The 17739-nt window shown below is 41.2% G+C and overlaps 1 protein-coding gene across 2 annotated transcripts in view; it reads right to left on the bottom strand.

Moving 5' to 3' along the window:
* HSF2BP (heat shock transcription factor 2 binding protein) overlaps nucleotides 1–17739 on the bottom strand; it is a 117692-nt gene that overhangs the window by 84256 nt on the left and 15697 nt on the right. Inside the window, exons 5-6 of one of the 2 annotated variants that reach the window (XM_050784466.1) lie at nucleotides 10370–10528; nucleotides 6723–6855 (exon numbers count right to left, since the gene is read on the bottom strand). In XM_050784466.1, the coding sequence (XP_050640423.1) occupies nucleotides 6723–6855; nucleotides 10370–10528 (292 nt within the window). The remainder of the gene's footprint in view (nucleotides 1–6722; nucleotides 6856–10369; nucleotides 10529–17739) is intronic. The other variant, XM_050784467.1, reaches the window with a different exon arrangement.

The following is a 17739-nucleotide window of genomic DNA, read 5'->3' as shown; positions in this document are numbered from 1 at the left end:
AAGTACAGAGTCAATACCAGGCTGGTGATGCAGTCACCTGGGTCAAGGTTCCAGAGCGGTCTTCCTTCTTATAGTGCCTCAAATTATATTTGTTTGCTACCTGTTGCCTAGAGTCTTAAAAGTTTCTGTTCAGCTATTGTCCTGACAGATGATTCAACGGATGATTCCAAAAAAAAGAGGAAAAAATCATGTTGATCAGTGCTCAAGTTGTAAATCAACTCTCTCCAAACCAACCTTACCTTTCAGGAGGTTCAACCACAATGGGGAAACCAGGACCACGCTAATGATCTCTCCTAGAGTTCAAGGTACATGAGAAACAAATGGGTGCTCAAAGAACCAAAAACGGCAACAAGGACTCCTGCACACCTAGAAAAAGATGGGCTGTTCGGAAGACATGGGGAAAGGCAGCCACCAGCACATAAAATGGTACAGTCACTGTGGAAACCTGTCTAGCCGTTCCTCAAAAAGCTAAACAGAGTTACCACACCCTGCTATTCTGACCCCAAGGTAGATACCAAGAAAAACTGAAACATACATCCACACATAAACTTCTATACGAATGCTCATATCAGCATTATCCATAACAGCCAAAAGGTGGCAACAACCCAAATGCCTGTTTATTGACCCTTCACTGCTGACTTAGACTCTACAGAAGACCAGTAAGTTGAAGGTCAAAACTGGCACCTTATTCTTCCACAGGCAGAGTCACACAATTCTAGGACAGGGATACCATAATTGTCATCTAGTGTCAGACTCTTCTCAGAACACAAAAACCGAAGGTCATATATTCAAGAATACAGGGTTAGTCAGTGGCAGAAGCAGCAGTGGACATGGGGCCTCAAGTCCCACCTGGCCTTTTCTGCACACCACACTGCCTCCACGTGTTGGTGTGAGTGTGTGGAGGAGGAAGGATCGGCAGACCAAGAACAGCCATGGTCACTGACACGAAGGTGCTCTGCTGGTAACTTTGTAACTAGGAAGGTCCCTGGAAGACTAAGCTGGATCCAGTCCTGCCCCCAAAGTATCAATCATCAAAAAGTAATTTTGATGCTACAGTTATTATCTAATATTATTTGAATACATGAACCACAGACAAGGAATACAATCATGATTTTCAAATCACTGAAAAGCAGAGAAACCATTTAGAAAAGTTTTCACTAGCAAGTTAAGCAGTTAATCTTCACAGGATTGTAAAGATTTCCATCTCTTTCATGCTCTTCATTTGCCCTCTTCTCCAAGTTACTGGAAACAATCACATTGCTGTCAATGTGCTATCGTTCATCACGGTTCAGTAGAAAATTCACAATATGTAAAGTAATTAGAGCAGATGTTACTATACCACCTTGCAGATGTCCAGAGAACTGACATCCTGGGAAGCAAATCTGCTGGGCCAAACCTCCTCCGCACTACGCTAACCTATCACTAAACAAGTGACTACAGTTGGGTGGAAATTTAACAATTTCAATGTTTACATAAATTCCTGATTTCCAGCTTCAGCTTAGGATACGAAAAACTGGTGATAGCTACCCCATTCTTTCCGGGGGCAGAGGGAGAGATAATTTACCAAAATCACAGGTTTTCTTGAATATACTAGAGAGCTAAGGCTGGACATCAGCCAACCAATCTGAAAAATAAGGAAAGGCAGCAGCCTCCAAGCAGATACATGAAGCAAGCACTTGCTCACCTGGAGCATACGCTGGACACCATACAAGGTAGAAAAAAAAAATCCAGCTAAAATATTGAACAAATCACAAAATCAGTGGTTGCCTTGGGCTGGTGATGAGTGGAGAACTGGACTACAGAAAGATGTGGTGCAGGCAGTCTGGGGGAAGGAATAGGAGTTCCACAACCTAATTGTGGTAGGTAAATGACTGTACACTTTTGTAGAAATTTATAGAATGGCAAAAAGTTAAAAAAAAAAAAAACAACTAAAGAATGAATTCACTGTATGTAAAATTTTAAAAAGAATCCATTTGACAGCTAACCCATGGTCTCTATTACCTATCCCCACAGAACAGTCTTGGTATTTGAGACTCATAAGCCCCCAAGGCCTCTGCAAATCAGCACTTTAATAAAACATTCTTCCCAGTCAAATTCATTAACGTGCAAATACAAGTGCCCACTATCCAACTCTTCCTAAGAGTGCCTATGTAAACCACCACAAGCACAGGAAAACAAAGCCACGCTGAGCTTGAATGCTGGGCAACAGAGCAGCTTCACTCTCAGTCCACCGCCTCACCAGCACACCAGCCAGCAATTCAGGCAGCTCAAATTCACAACCAGCAAAACGACAAGTCGCATAGGTCATAAGCCTTTGGGGTCACTTGCAAAGAGAAGAAAATGCAAATCATTAAATTTGCAAATGCCTTCTGTTAAAAGACAGCCTTCAAACAATTGTTTTACAGGGAGGGCAACGCAAGCCTGCTACAACTGTAGGTGCCAAGATGAACGTGCAGAATGCTGCCCTGCACTGGAGTAAGAGCCAGAAAACATCACGATCTCAGCACCCGCCCCGCAAGAACTATCATCAAGTTTTAAGGGGTTAAGAAACAAATGTCTACACAGGACCTGCCCCATTAGGATTTCAATAAAAGAAGGATAATACCATAAGGAAAATAAAATTTTCTCTCTCTTTAACAGCAGAGGATTTTCTTAAGAACAGCATGGGAAAATAATAATAAAGCAGAGATTAAAGATCAATGTAAAATATAAACAGTCTGAAATTAAATAATTCAAACTTAAAGCTGTTGGGACTTTAAATTATCCCAACCCTTGTGAGGAATGTAGCTATGCAGCTGCAAATTCTGTCTTTTTCTTTCCTGTAAATAATTAAGACCACACTGCTGGAAATAAGACTTCCTCAGATAACCCTCCTTGGAATGTAGCAATCTGTAAACAGTCAAATCACTGTGGCACACACACTGGTCTTGTATGGAAAATGTTCTAATCCTGCTGGAACTTCTCTGTCTCTGCCTATATCAGTGAAATCTTCTTCACCTTGGAACCCTGACCCCAATGGTTTGAAGTCAGTGTTTCTGAGTGGCCACTGTCAAGCTCTGTGCACAAATAAACTCTGTACTTCGTCTTATTTTCTGAATCTCATTATTTAAGGCTGATAAGTCACAGCAATGTATTGAACCATTTCACTGACTTCAGAACAAAGAGTCTCAACACTCACTAGTACATTCCACCTTTCTATACCCATTTTTTTTTTTTTTTTTTTTTTTTTGAGACGGAGTCTTGCTCTGTCACCTAGGCTGGAGTGCAGTGGCGCGATCTCAGCTCACTACAACCTCTACCTCCCAGGTTCAAGCGATTCTCTTGCCTCAGCCTCCCGAGTAGCTCAGATTACAGGTGCCCACCACCACGCCTGGCTAATTTTTTTGTATTTTTAGTAGAGACAGGGTTTCTCCATGTTGGCCAGGCTGCTCCCGAACTCCTCCTGACTTTAAGTGATCCACTCACCTCAAGCCTCCCAAAATGCTGGGATTACAGGCATAAGCCACTGTGCCTGGCCTCTATACTAAGAAATTATTTAGTCCCTGGACTTTATCCCTTATGATAGTTCTGATATGGAATTTTATCATAACTCTCAGGGAAAGGTTTACTTTATTATCTTTTAGGAGAATTTTGCTGAAGAGGCAATTTCGGTTTTTGAGATTATATAATTATTATACTAAAACAATAGCAAAGAGCTCAGTTTCCGCTTAGCTTACAGCTTTTACTTTAGCTAGCTAGACAGTAAAATTATGATTCTGAATAAAAGCAGCTAAACTTAGTTGTTTTTTTCTGTCAAGGTACGTAACTATGCAGAACATGCAAACTCATCTGTTTCCTTCAGATCATTCATTCTTAATAACTGATATTTATCAAAATCACCTGGGGTGATTTTCCAAAATAAACACACCTGGTACCTATTGGTACCTATCCCAGATCTATGGAATCAGATTCTCCAGGGTGCTCCCCAGCATTAATATCTGAAAACACTCCAGAGATGTTTACACTCTCTCAACCCTGACTGTAAACACCAGTCTCTACAACAGTCACTATAGCTGAAAAGAATTACAGGCACACTTCATTTTATTACATTCGCTTTATTGTGCTTTGCAGACACTGTTTTTTTACAAATTGAAGGAATGTGGCAACCCGGCACTGAGCAAGTCCGTTGGTGCCATTTTTCCAACAGTATGTGCTTACTTCATGCCTCTGTGCCACATTTTGGTAATTCTTGCAATAGTTTAAACTTTTCATTATTATTACATCTGTTATGGTCATCCACGATCAGTGATCTTTGATGTTACCACTGTAATTGTTTTGGGGCACCATGAACCACACCCACATAAGACAGCAAATTTAATCAATACATGTTACTAATCTTCTGACTGTTCCAATGACTGGCCATTCCCATCTCTCTCCCTCTCCTAGGACCTTGCTATTCCCTGAGACACAACAATATTGAAATTAGGTCAGTTAATAACCCTACAATGACCTCTAAATGTTCAAGCAAAAGAAAGAGGTACACGTCTGAAAGAAAAAGCTAGAAATGATTAAGCTTAGTGAAGAAGGCATGGCCAAAGCTGAGACCTGCTGAAAGTTAAGACTTCTTGCACCAAACAGCCAAGTTACGACTATAATTGCAAAGTTCTTGATAGAAATTAAAAGCTCTATTCCAGTGAACACATGAATGATAAGAAAGCAAAACAGCCTTATTGCTGATATGGAGAAAGCCCAAGTATTCTAGATAGAAGATCAAAAATCATCAAAAATCCCTTAAGCCAAAGCCTAATCCAGAGAAAAGCCCTAATGCTCTTCAATTCTATGAAGGCTGACAGGGGTGAGGAAGCTGCAGAAGGAAAGCTGAAAGCTAGTACAGCTTGCTTCATGAGGTTTAAGGAAAAAAGTTGTCTCTATAACATAAAGGTACAACATGCAGCAGCAAGTGCTGATGGAGAAGCTGCAACAAGTTATCCAGAAGATCTAGCTAAGATCATTGCCGAGGGTGGTTGCACTAAACAAGAGATTTTCAATGTAGACAAAATAGCTTTCTATTGGAAGAAGATGCCATCTAGGACTTTCACTGCTACAGAAAAGTCAATGCCTGACTTTAAAGTATCAAAAGACAGGCTGACTCTCTTGTTAGGGGCAAAAGGTGCTGGTGACTTTAATTGAAGTCAATGCTCATTTAAAGTCAATGCTCATTTAACCATTCCGAAGATACTACAGCCCTTAAGAATTATGCTAAATCTACTCTTGCCTATGCTCTAGAAATAGAAAAACAAAGCCTGGATGACAGCACACCTGTTCACAGCATGGTTTTCTGAATATTTTAAGCCCACTGTTGAGACCTACTGCTCAGAAAAAAAGACTTCGTTCCAAATACTACTGTTCATTGATAATGCACCTGGTCAATCAGGAGCCATGACGGAGAGGTGCAAAGAGAGTAATGTTGACTTCATGCCTGCTAAAACAAGATCTATTCTTCAGCTCATACATCAAAAAGAAATTTCAACTTTCAAGTCCTATTTTTTTAAGAACTACATTTCATAAGGCTACAGCTGCCATAAACAGTGATTCCTCTGATGGATCTGGATGAAGTCACCTGAAAACCTTCTAAAAAAGATTCACCATTCTAGATGCCATTAAGAACATTAATGATTCGGCCGGGCGCAGTGGCTCACGCCTGTAATCCCAGCACTTTGGCAGGCTAAGGCAGGCGGATCACCTAAGGTCAGGAGTTCGAGACCAGCCTGGCCAACATGGAGAAACCCCATCTCCACTAAAAATAGAAAATTAGCCGGGCATGGTGGCACACGCCTGTAATCCCAGCCACTCAGGAGGCTGAGGCAGGAGAATCACTTGAACCAAGGAGGCAGAGGTTGCCGTGAGCCAAGATCGTACCATTGCACTCCAGCCTGGGCAACAAGAGTGAAAATTCCATCTCAAAAAAACAGAAAAACAAAAAAGAATATTCATGATTCATGGGAGGAAGTCAATATAACAACATTAACAGGAGTTTGCAAGAAGTTGATTTCAATCCTCATGGATGACTTTGAAGGGTTCATGACTTCAGTGTGAGTAAGTAACTACAGACGTGGTGACAGAAACGACTGATGAGTTGCTTCTTATGGAAGAACAAAGAAAGTGGTTTCTTGAGTTGGAATCTACTCTTGGTGAAGATGCTAAGACATCATTGAAATGAGAACAAAGGATTCAAAATATTACATAAACCTAGTTGACAAGTTTGAGAAGGCTGACTCCAATTTTGAAAGATGTTCTGCTGTGGAAAAAATGCTATCAAATAGCATCACACGCTACATAGAAATCTTACATGAAAGGAAGAGTTAATCGATGTGGCAAACTTCATTGTTGCCTCATTTTAAGAAATTTCCACAGCCACCCCAACCTTCAGTAACTACCACCTTGATCAGTTAGCAGTCACCAATATCACGGCAAGACCCTCTACCAGCAAAAACTTGTAACTCGCTGAAGGCTCAGATGATCATTAGCATTTTCAGCAATAAAGAATTTTCTAATTAAAGTTTGTACATTGTTTATTAGACATAATGCTATTGCACATATAACAGACTATAGTATAAACATAATTTGTATATACACTGGGAAAGCAAAACAATTCATATGACTCGTTTGTTATTGCAGTATTTCCTTTATTGCAGTGGTCTGGAACCAAACATGCAATATCTCTAAGGTATGCTTGCACTTACTTGTTACAATTCCAGCCAGAGCAAAAACAAACTGATTTTCATCCGAATCAAGCTCCTTGATATCACCATCCAGTGACTTCACAAAACTCTCCATTGTTTGACCAGTGATGCTGAAAAACTTCAAAGCTTTATCCTGAAAGTTTGGAAATCAAAGTGTCATATCCTTTTACAGACACAGTGTGAAAACATTTTAAAAGTTCAGGATACAGAAGATTCTAGTTTTAATTATAGAATATTATAAAATCTATTCCCATGGCCGGGCGCGGTGGCTCAAGCCTGTAATCCCAGCACTTTGGGAGGCCGAGGCGGGCGGATCACAAGGTCAGGAGATCGAGACCACAGTGAAACCCCGTCTCTACTAAAAATACAAAAAATTAGCCGGGCGCGGTGGCGGGCGCCTGTAGTCCCAGCTACTCAGGAGGCTGAGGCAGGAGAATGGCGGGAACCCGGGAGGCGGAGCTTGCAGTGAGCCGAGATCGCGCCACTGCACTCCAGCCTGGGCAACAGCGTGAGACTCCGTCTCAAAAAAAAAAAAAAAAAAAAAAAAAAAAAAAAAAAAAATCTATTCCCTCATTAAAAGTTCCCATTAAAAGAACAGAGAGGCCGGGCACGGTGGTTCAAGCCTGTAATCCCAGCACTTTGGGAGGCCAAGACGGGTGGATCACGAGGTCAGGAGATCGAGAACATCCTGGCTAACACGATGAAACCCCGTCTCTACTAAAAATATAAAAAATTAGCCAGGCGTGGTGGCGGGTGCCTGTAGTCCCAGCTACTCGGGAGGCTGAGGCAGGAGAATGGCGTGAACCCGGGAGGCGGAGCTTGCAGTGAGCTGAGATCCGGCCACTGCACTCCAGCCTGGGCGACAGAGCGAGACTCCGTCTCAAATAAATAAATAAATAAATAAATAATAAAAATAAAAGAACAGAGAAAACAGCTTGAGGCATGCAGGAGCAACAAAAACTACCCTGAAGATTGGTGGGCTCTTCATATGCAGATACATGAAACAGGACAAACGTACATGATAATGAAAGAAAATGGGAAGAATTCACTCAAAATGTAATTAAAAATATACTAGAAAAACATGCTGTCTATTTGTTCTGAGCATTAAACCAGAGGTGTTCAAACCTTTAGCATAATTTTTTTCAAAAACAAAATCTTAATGGAAACATGTAGAAGAGATAAAGACTAGCTCCTCTGGTAGTTTAAATCTTCATCACTTGGCAAAAAGCATTTCCAGGTTTGAACCTTTGTGATACTTCCTTCGGGGTGCTAGAGTTCTGAAGAAGAATTTTAAAACCAATGCACATTTTAACCCAGTTAAAAAAATGGAAATATTTGCATTTACAAATGATACAAGAAAACTTCATGGATGATCAAATAATCTAAAACTGGGTTGTGGTGATGGTTAATGCAACTCTAGAAATTTGCTAAAAACCACTAAATTGTGTATTTATAGTCTTACAGTATGTAAATTAAACCTAATAAAGCTCAACAAACTTTTAAAAACACATTTAGTCTTTCCACCTAAAGTCAAACACAACTGTTATTTCTATTAGCAGTAAGTAATTTCCCACTGGTTTCCTGCCACACATCCCCCCTTCACCTTCATTTCCAGTCATGATCACGCCGTGCTCCCAGAGTCAAACACCAATCTTTTTTGGCTCCTCTTGTCCCCTCCAGGTACACACTCTGCCCGGCCATCACATCTGCCTCAACTGCCATGGCTCTCATACATGTTCCTTCTTTCCCATCTCCCCTGCAGAGGGCCGAGCTTACTCCAGCCAGACCAGCCAGAATGACCACCTCATCGGTCATCCTGTCTAGACCCGATGTGCCACAACCCCACCTCCTAATCCATCCTCACTCACTGTCAGATGAATCTTCCTAAAATTCTGCTCTTATCCTATCACTCTTTTACTGAAAAACCCTTAGGGAAAATCCAGTCTTACCACCTACAGGATGAATCATCAACGCGGTATTCAAAGTCCCAAAGTCACATCCCAACCTACGTCTAAGCTTTATCTCCCCACTACTCTACTACATTAACTCTCCACTGTGTCAACTGACGTACTCACTGTCCTAAAACAAACCCACCCACTTTCTGCCATTTCCACCTATTCATCAAGGCCCATTTCAAATATATCCCCTTCCGTGAAGTTCCCTGATAAACACCCGCTCGCATGCATACATGTGCGTGCGCATGCTCACACACACACAGGCTCCCCCCCAGACACGCACCCACACACACGCCACACACACGCTCTCCGACACACTCCCACCCACCCACACATGCTCTCACACACACACACTCCCACACATACATATGCTCCCACATACACAAACACACATACGCTCCCCCACACACATGCTCCCACACATACACGCTCCCACACACACACGCCCACACACTCCCATACACATGCTCCCACACACACGGCCACACACACACATGGTCTCACACACACACATGCTCCCCCCACACACACACACACACACGCTCCCCACACACACACAGGTGCTCCCACACATGCCCCCACACAGACACACGCTCACACACACACACACTCACACACACACGCTCACACACACACTCCTCACACACATACACGCTCCACACACACACACGTCCTCTCACACACACGTTCCCACAAACACACCCACACACACACATTCACATACACACAAGCTCACGCACACACCCTCATACATGGTCACACACACACAGGCTTCCAGTCTCTCACACACACGCTACCACACACACGGTCTCACACACACACACACACTCACACACACATATGCTCCCACACACAGTCACACACACATGCTCCCACACACACGGTCACACACACACGCTCACACACACAGTCTCACACACACGCTCACACACACACACACACAGAGCTGAACCTTGAAAACAAGGGTTTGAACTGCACAGGTCCACTTACACAAGAATTTTCTTCAGTAAAAGTTACACTGAGTGTGTCTGCTACTCCAGCCTCCCCTTCCACCTCCTCCACCTCTACCACCCCTTAGACAGCAAGGCCAACCCAACAACTCTTCCTCCTCCTCTTCAATGTACTCAATTTGAAGATGATGAGGGTGAAGATCTTTATGATGATCTAACATACAAAAAATGTGTTAATCAACTATTTATCAGTAAGGCTTCCAGCCAACCGTAGAGTCAAAAGTTCTATGTGGTTTTCGACTGCACAGGAGGTCAGCGCCCCTAACCTCCATGTTGCTCAAGGTTCAACTGCATCTATATGTACGTGTGTGTGTGTACAAACACACACATCTACATACATGTATATATGTTAGAGGACATATATTCAATAAATTAAATACTATATTAACCATGAGATAATATATATAAAAGCACTTTTGATCTTATTAAACACATATAAAGTATTAATACTGAAGTGGTAATATGTCCACATATACCACAAGGTCTCCTGGAGAGAAGGGGGCTTATTTCATTCACTTTGCATCAGGTTACAATGAACCACATACGACAGGTATTCAATAACTAGCTGATGAACGAACACAAGAAAATGGAAAGATAGGGACTTAGTCTTTAAATGCCTTAATAAGCTATATGCTCTAAGTTATACAAGCATTAATCAACAATATCTAGAGAGCCCACTGACCATACTTACTCCTCCCAAAATGGCCTTGACGACTTCCTCGCTGCTGGAGACGCCCCACAAGAGGGTACAAGCTGCTGCTCCCATTTCTGTACAATACTCTGCCTGCTGCAGAAGTTGCTGCTTCGCTTCATTCAGCTGCTGTCGAAGAGCCAGTTTCTCCTGAAAGCAAAACAAAATCGAAAAATAAATAATAGCATTCAACCGTGACATATCTTTATTACATTTCCTCTTTCACAAAGGTATTTATTAAAGAAATGCATGTATAATTATAGAAAATAGTTGCAAATGAAAGCCAGTCCTAAGAGAGCCATAATCTATATCTACAGAAGAAATTTCAAAGGCAAAAACATCTGAGAAATATCTGAGGAAAGAACATACTACTATATTCTGGTTGATAAACCCACAGAGCTGAATTCATCTGCTTTAAGTAACTACATGAAATATCTCAAGCCCCAAGTGACTATACTCAGAACCAGCACCAACCGAGGCTTCTGAACAAAAACAACCTCACAAAGCAGTTTACCCAGAGAGCAACATTTCTAAGACAGGAGACTGCCTCCTCCAAATGGCTCACTCCACTGAAAAAACACCATCTGCCAGAGGCAGACGCCAAATAAAAGGCACTTGGACATCAGGATTTGTAAAAAAAAGTACTTTAGAAAAACTCATTCTATATAAACATATCCTTAAGTCCTCATGAGAATATTGCCACAAGTGCCAGTAAACATAAAATATAATCTGTGAAGCTAAACAGGGAAAGAAAACCTAAAACCTAAGACCAGGTAGGAAAGATGGGAGGAGGGGCAAAAAGAATTGTGAAGGCTGGGAGTCCTATTCATGCCCTGGTGCAGCAAGCCAGTGCCAGTCTAACAAGAAGATGGAGGCTAGGAAGAGTTTCCTACTCTCCCACCAGCAGTGTCTGAGGTGACCTGTAGCTGGGTAAGTCTCCGCCATGGCTCTCTTCACAGGGGAAACACGGGGAATGGCCATCCTGATGGCCCTCCTGAACAACACAAGCACACTTGGAGGATTCACCTTGAGTGCACTACTGGAGTGATGTGGGGCTTTCTGTCCTCTCCAACCACCAGCACCAGGTACCTAAAATTCCCTCAAAAGGTGATAGCATTTCCTGATTTAATAAGACAAAAACTGAAAAATACAAAACCCTAGTCAAATTCATGTATACCAAATATAATGAGTTACATAAACCACAAAGTTAAAGTATATTAAATGTTGTAGATTTTCTTTTACAGAGATGAATACAAGACAAAAATAGAGGGGGCTTTTCACCCCCTGGAGGAAAGAGAGAGCTTTGGGGCCACAAATCAATACTGTTGACCTCGTAACTTGGATTAGGGTGGCCCGCTCATAGTTACCTGGAGACAATGCATTTGACACACAGAGATTCATACACATTCATACATATATACACACATGTATTTAAGAAAAAAACGGCCACTGAACCTCTGGCACATGCTAATACTGCATCATGTGACCTGTCAACTCTGAGTTTTTAATGTCTTCATTATAACAACAATCTGGACTCCTAGATTCATCCTTCCAGTGTATGTAGCTGAACACAAATCATGGTGACACATCAAGAAAACTATGTCACAGCACTTCCTTTTGGAATTCTAGCTTTTCTCACAACTTAAGCAGTCTGCATCTCAATTAGTCAGGGTATGGTGGTTCTTCTGCACGACCACAAAATGACTACTGAGAATAACCAGGCAGGACTTTCCTCACTACAGTCACATTTGGTAGGTGCAGGAGGATATTCCCCAATGCAGGGTTCCACACACAGTACAATAATATAAAAAAAACAAACAAAAAAACAAAAAAACTCAAAATCATAGCATTCCCAGTAACATCAAAAATAAGAATAATTTTTTAAAGTGCAAGACCTATACAATGAAAACTACACAGCATTACTGAGAGAAAGTAAAGAAGAGGCTAAATAGATATACCATGTTCAAAAATTGGTAGGATGTCAATTCTTCCCAAACCGATCAACACAATCTCTATCAAAATCTCAGCCGACTTCTGTACAAAGTGATAATCTGATTCTAAAATTTCTATGGAAATGCAAAAGATTCAGAATATCTAAAAAATTGTCTGAAAAAGAAGAACAATGTTAGAAGACTAACAGTGCCTGATTTAGAGGAAAAAACAAACTAATTATAAAACTACCAAAATAGAACCAGTGTGGCATTGGTATAAAGATGGACGTATAGATCAGTGAAACACTGAAAAAATTGATTTTAACAAAGGTGCCAATGCAATTCAATGGAAAAAGGAAAGTCTTTTCAACAACTGATGCTAAAACAACTGAATATTCATATGCAAAAAAAAGTTAATTCAAAATGAATCACAGGGCCGGATGTGGTGGCTCACACCTGTAATCCTAGCATTCTGGGAGGTGGAGGTAGGTGGATTGCTTGAGGTCAGGAGCTCAAAACTAGCCTGACAAACATGGTGAAACCCTGTCTCTACTAAAAATACAAAAATTAGCTGGCATGGTGGCGCGCGCCTGTAATCCCAGCTACTCAGGAGGCTGAGGCAGAAGAATTGCTTGAACCTGGGAGGTGGAGGCTGCAGTGAGTGGAGATCACACCACTGCACTCCAGCCTGGGTGACCAAGCGAAATCCTGTCTCAAAAAAAAAAAAAAAAAAAAAAGAAAGAAAAGAAAAATGAAAACATATGACCACAGAAAAACTTGTACACAAATGTTTGTAGTGGCATTATTCATAACAGTCAAAAACTGGAACAGGCCAGGCAAGGTGGCTCACACCTGTAATCCCAGCACTTTGGAAGGCCAAGGCGAGCAGATCACTTGGGGCCAGGAGTTCGAGACCAGCCTGGCCAACATGGCGAAACCCTATATCTATAAAATAAAAAAGAAAAAGAAAGGAAAAAAAGAAAACTGCAAACAATCTAAACGGCCATCAAGTGGTGAATGGATGAAGAAAATGTGATACATCTACCCAATGGAATCTTGTTCTGCAATAAAAAAGAATAAATGATGTATGCTATAACACGAATAAACCTTCAGAACAGTATGCCAGATGCAAAAGACTACATATTATATAATTCTGTTCCTACAAAATATTCAGAAAAGGCAAATCTAAAGAGACAGAAAGTGAATCAGTGTTTGCCTGGGGCTGTGCAAGAGAGCACGGACTAACTGCAACAGATATGTGATGGAAATGTTCTAAAAGTTTATTGGACAAAATCCAACAATCACTCATGATTAAAAAAAAAAAAAAAAAAAAATTCTCAGTCAGGACCAGTGGCTCATGACTGTAATCCCAGCGCTTTAAGGAACCAAGGTGGGAGGTTCACTTGACAAGAGAGAGGAGGTAGAGACCAGCCTTGGCAACACAGTAAGACCCTATCTCTACAAAAACTCAAAAAAAAAAAAAAAAAAAAAAAAAAAAAAATTAGCTGGCCATGGTGGCATATGCCTATAGACTCAGGAGGTTCAGGCAACTGGATCCTATGAGCTCAGGAGTTCAAGGCTGCAGTGAGCTATGATCACACTACTGCACTCCAGCCTGGGCTGCAGAGTGAGGCCCTGTCTCTGGGGAAAAAGAAAAAAAAAAGAAAAAAGGAACTCAGCAAACTAGGAATAGAGGGGAACTTTCTCATTTTTTTTTTTTTTTTTTTTTTGAGACGGAATCTCGCTCTGTCGCCCAGGCTGGAGTGCAGTGGCTGGATCTCAGCTCACTGCAAGCTCCGCCTCCCGGGTTTACGCCATTCTCCTGCCTCAGTCTCCCGAGTAGCTGGGACTACAGACGCCTGCCACCTCGCCCGGCTAGTTTTTTGTATTTTTTTGTAGAGACGGGGTTTCACCATGTTAGCCAGGATGGTCTCAATCTCCTGACCTCGTGATCCGCCCGTCTCGGCCTCCCAAAGTGCTGGGATTACAGGCTTGAGCCACCGCGCCCGGCCGACTTTCTCAATTTTATAAATGCATCTGCAAAAACCTACAGCTAAAATCATAATTAATGCTAAAAGACTGAATACTTTCCCCTGAGATCAGGAATAAGGCAAAGACATCTACTCTCACCACTGTTATTCAGCACAGTGCTATAGTGCTGGAAGTTCTGGCCATGCAAGAAGGCAAGAGGAAGAAATAAAAGGTATACAAAGCAGAATGAAGAACTAGAACAGCCCCTATTTGTAGATGACATGACTGTCCACGTAGAAAATCTCAAGAAATCTATAAAAGAACTCCTAGAAGTCATAAATGAGTTCAAAAAGACCACAGGGGCTGGGCGCGGTGGCTCACGCCTGTAATCCCAGCACTCTGAGAGGCCAAGGCGGGCAGATCACTGGAGGTCAGGAGTTCAAGACCAGCCTGGCCAACATGGTGAAATCGTGTCTGCACTAAAAATGCAAAAATTACCCGGGCATGGAGGCGTGCACCTGTAATTCCAGCTACTCAAGAGGCTGAGGCAGGAGAATTGCCTGAACCTGAGAGGTGGAGGTTGTAGTGAGCCGAGATCACACCACTGCACTGCAGCCTGGGGGACAAGATAAACAAACAAAAAGCAATCACATTTCTATGTACTAACTAAAAAATGGAAACCAAAATTAAAAACACAATACCATTTACAGTTACTCCAAATAAAATTAAATACTTAGGTAAAAATCTAATACAAATGTTTATGCTGAAAATAACTAGGTAAAAATCTAACACAAATCTAGATGCTGAAAATAATTATAAACTGCTGATGAAAGAAATTAAAGACAACTTAAAGAAAAGGAGAGACATGCTATGTTTATGAATTGGAAGATTCAATATAGTAAAGATATCAATTCTCTACAAACTGATCTACAAATACACCACAATTTCTATTAAAATTCCAGCAAGGCTTTTGTAGACACAAACAAGATGACTCTAAAATGTATGTGGAAAAGCAAAGGAGCTAGAATAGTTAAGGCAACTCTGAAACAGAGGAATGAAATGGGAAGAATCATTTTATCCAGTGTCAAGGCTTACTATGTCGCTACAGTAATCAAAACAATGTATCATTGGTGGAGGAACAGATCAAAGCACCTGAGTAGAGAACCCACAACAGACCCAGGTCGGTATGACTGAATTTTGACAAAGGTGCCAAAGCAATTCAACGAAGGAGAGTCTTTTTGAGCATTAGTGCTGAAGCAACTGGACAATGATAAGCCAAAGAAGAAAATATTAACCTGGACTTAACCCTCATACTTTCTACAAAAATTAACTCAAAATAAATCATAGACTTAAATGCAAAATGTAAAACTATAAAACTATTAAGAAAAAAGAACAGGAGAAAATTGTGGGGACCTAGAGCTATGTGAAAAATTCTTAGATATAACAACAAGAAAATAGTCTATAAAAAGGAGAAATCAGTAAATTGGACTTCATCAAAATTTAAAACATTTGTTTTTTGAAAGAAGCTGTGAAGATGAAAAGAGCAGCTACAGACTGGGAGAAAAGACTTGCAAAACATGTATTCAGCAAAGGACTTGTGTCTAGAATATATCAAGAGCTCAAACGCAAAAGCGAAAAGGGAAAAAATCCAATTAGAACACGGATAAAAGACATGAAAAAAACATTTCATAAAAAAGAATACACAGACAGAAAATAAATGCATGAAATGATGTTCAACATAATTAGCTATTAGGGAAATGCAAATTAAAACCAAAACACACCTATCAAAATGACTAAGATTCAAAATAGAGATAACACCAAATGCTGGTTAGGACATGAAGAAAGTGAATCACTTATATATTTTTGGTGAGAATATAAAATGGTACAGCCACTCGGGAGAACAATTTGGCAATTTCTTTCAAAACTAAATGCCCACTTACCATACAACCCAGTAACTGTACTCTCAGGCATTTATCACACAAAAATAAAGACACACATTCACGCAAAAACCTATACATGGATGTTACTAGTGTCTTTATCAGTAGTAGAAAAAAAAAAACGTAGAAACTATTCAAACTTCTTTCAGTGGAGGAATTGCAACATATTGCAAACAAATCGCAACATATACATACCATGGAATATGAGGCAATAAAAAGAAAGAAACTAACAATACATGCAACTTGGATGTATCTGAGTGAAAGTCAGTCTCTGCCAGACACCCTTGGCTCATGCCTGTAATCTCAGCACTTTGGGAGGACAAGGCCAAAGGATCAATTGAGCCCAGGGGTTCAAGACAAGCCTGAGCAACATAGCGAACCTGTCTCCACAAAAAAATTAAAAATTAGCTGGGCAGGCCGGGCGCGGTGGCTCAAGCCTGTAATCCCAGCACTTTGGGAGGCCGAGACGGGCGGATCACGAGGTCAGGAGATCGAGACCATCCTGGCTAACACGGTGAAACCCCGTCTCTATTAAGAAATACAAAAAAAAAACTAGCTGGGCGAGGTGGCGGGCGCCTGTAGTCCCAGCTACTTGGGAGGCTGAGGCCGGAGAATGGCGTGAACCCGGGAGGCGGAGCTTGCAGTGAGCTGAGATCCGGCCACTGCACTCCAGCCTGGGTGACAGAGCGAGACTCTGTCTCAAAAAAAAAAAAAAAAAAAAATTAGCTGGGCATGGTGGCATGTGCCTGTGGACCTAGCTACTTGGGAGGCTGACACGGGAGGATTGCTTAGGCCCAAGAGGTTGAGGATGCAGCGAGCCATGATCTTGCCACTGCATGTCACTGCCTGAGTGACACAGTGAGACCCTGTCTCAAGGAAAAGTCAGTCTCAAAAGGTTATTCCACGTTATGACATTCTTGAGATAAGAAAATTAGAGAGATGGAAAATGTATTAGTGATTGCCAGGGGCTACGCAGAGGGAATGGGGTGGATGTGGCCATAAAGGGGTAGCACCAAGGAGCCTTATGGTGATGGAACAGTTCTGTGAGTGTGGTCGTAGCTACATGAATCTACAAATGTCATAAAATTGCACAGAATTATGTACATATGTACACACACAAATGAGTACATACAGGAATGATGAAATACAAAGAAGTGCAGGTGAAAACTAGTGAAACTTGAAAGCTCTGTTAATTGTACCAATTCCAATTTCCTAGTTTTTATCTTCTACTACAGTTACGCAAGATGTCACCACTAGGGGAAACTGGGTGAAGGGTATAGGTAACTTCCCTGGACTTTTTGCAACTTCTAGTGAATCTGTAAGTATATACAAAAATTTATTTTGTTTCCAGTGGGATTGGACCAAAAATTTTAACCAAAAAAAAAAAGTCATATAAATTTACTAAAAACTATCAAACTATACAATTACAATATATACAATTACAATGGAAAAAATGTTGTTGTACAAAATATACCTCAATAATCCTGTTTTAAAGAAACAATAATCAAACCCTGGTATATTT

Source organism: Macaca thibetana, chromosome 3 (genome assembly GCF_024542745.1).
Source record: "Macaca thibetana thibetana isolate TM-01 chromosome 3, ASM2454274v1, whole genome shotgun sequence".
NCBI classification, from domain to species: domain Eukaryota; kingdom Metazoa; phylum Chordata; class Mammalia; order Primates; family Cercopithecidae; genus Macaca; species Macaca thibetana.
This window is presented reverse-complemented; position numbering and strand designations above follow the sequence as displayed.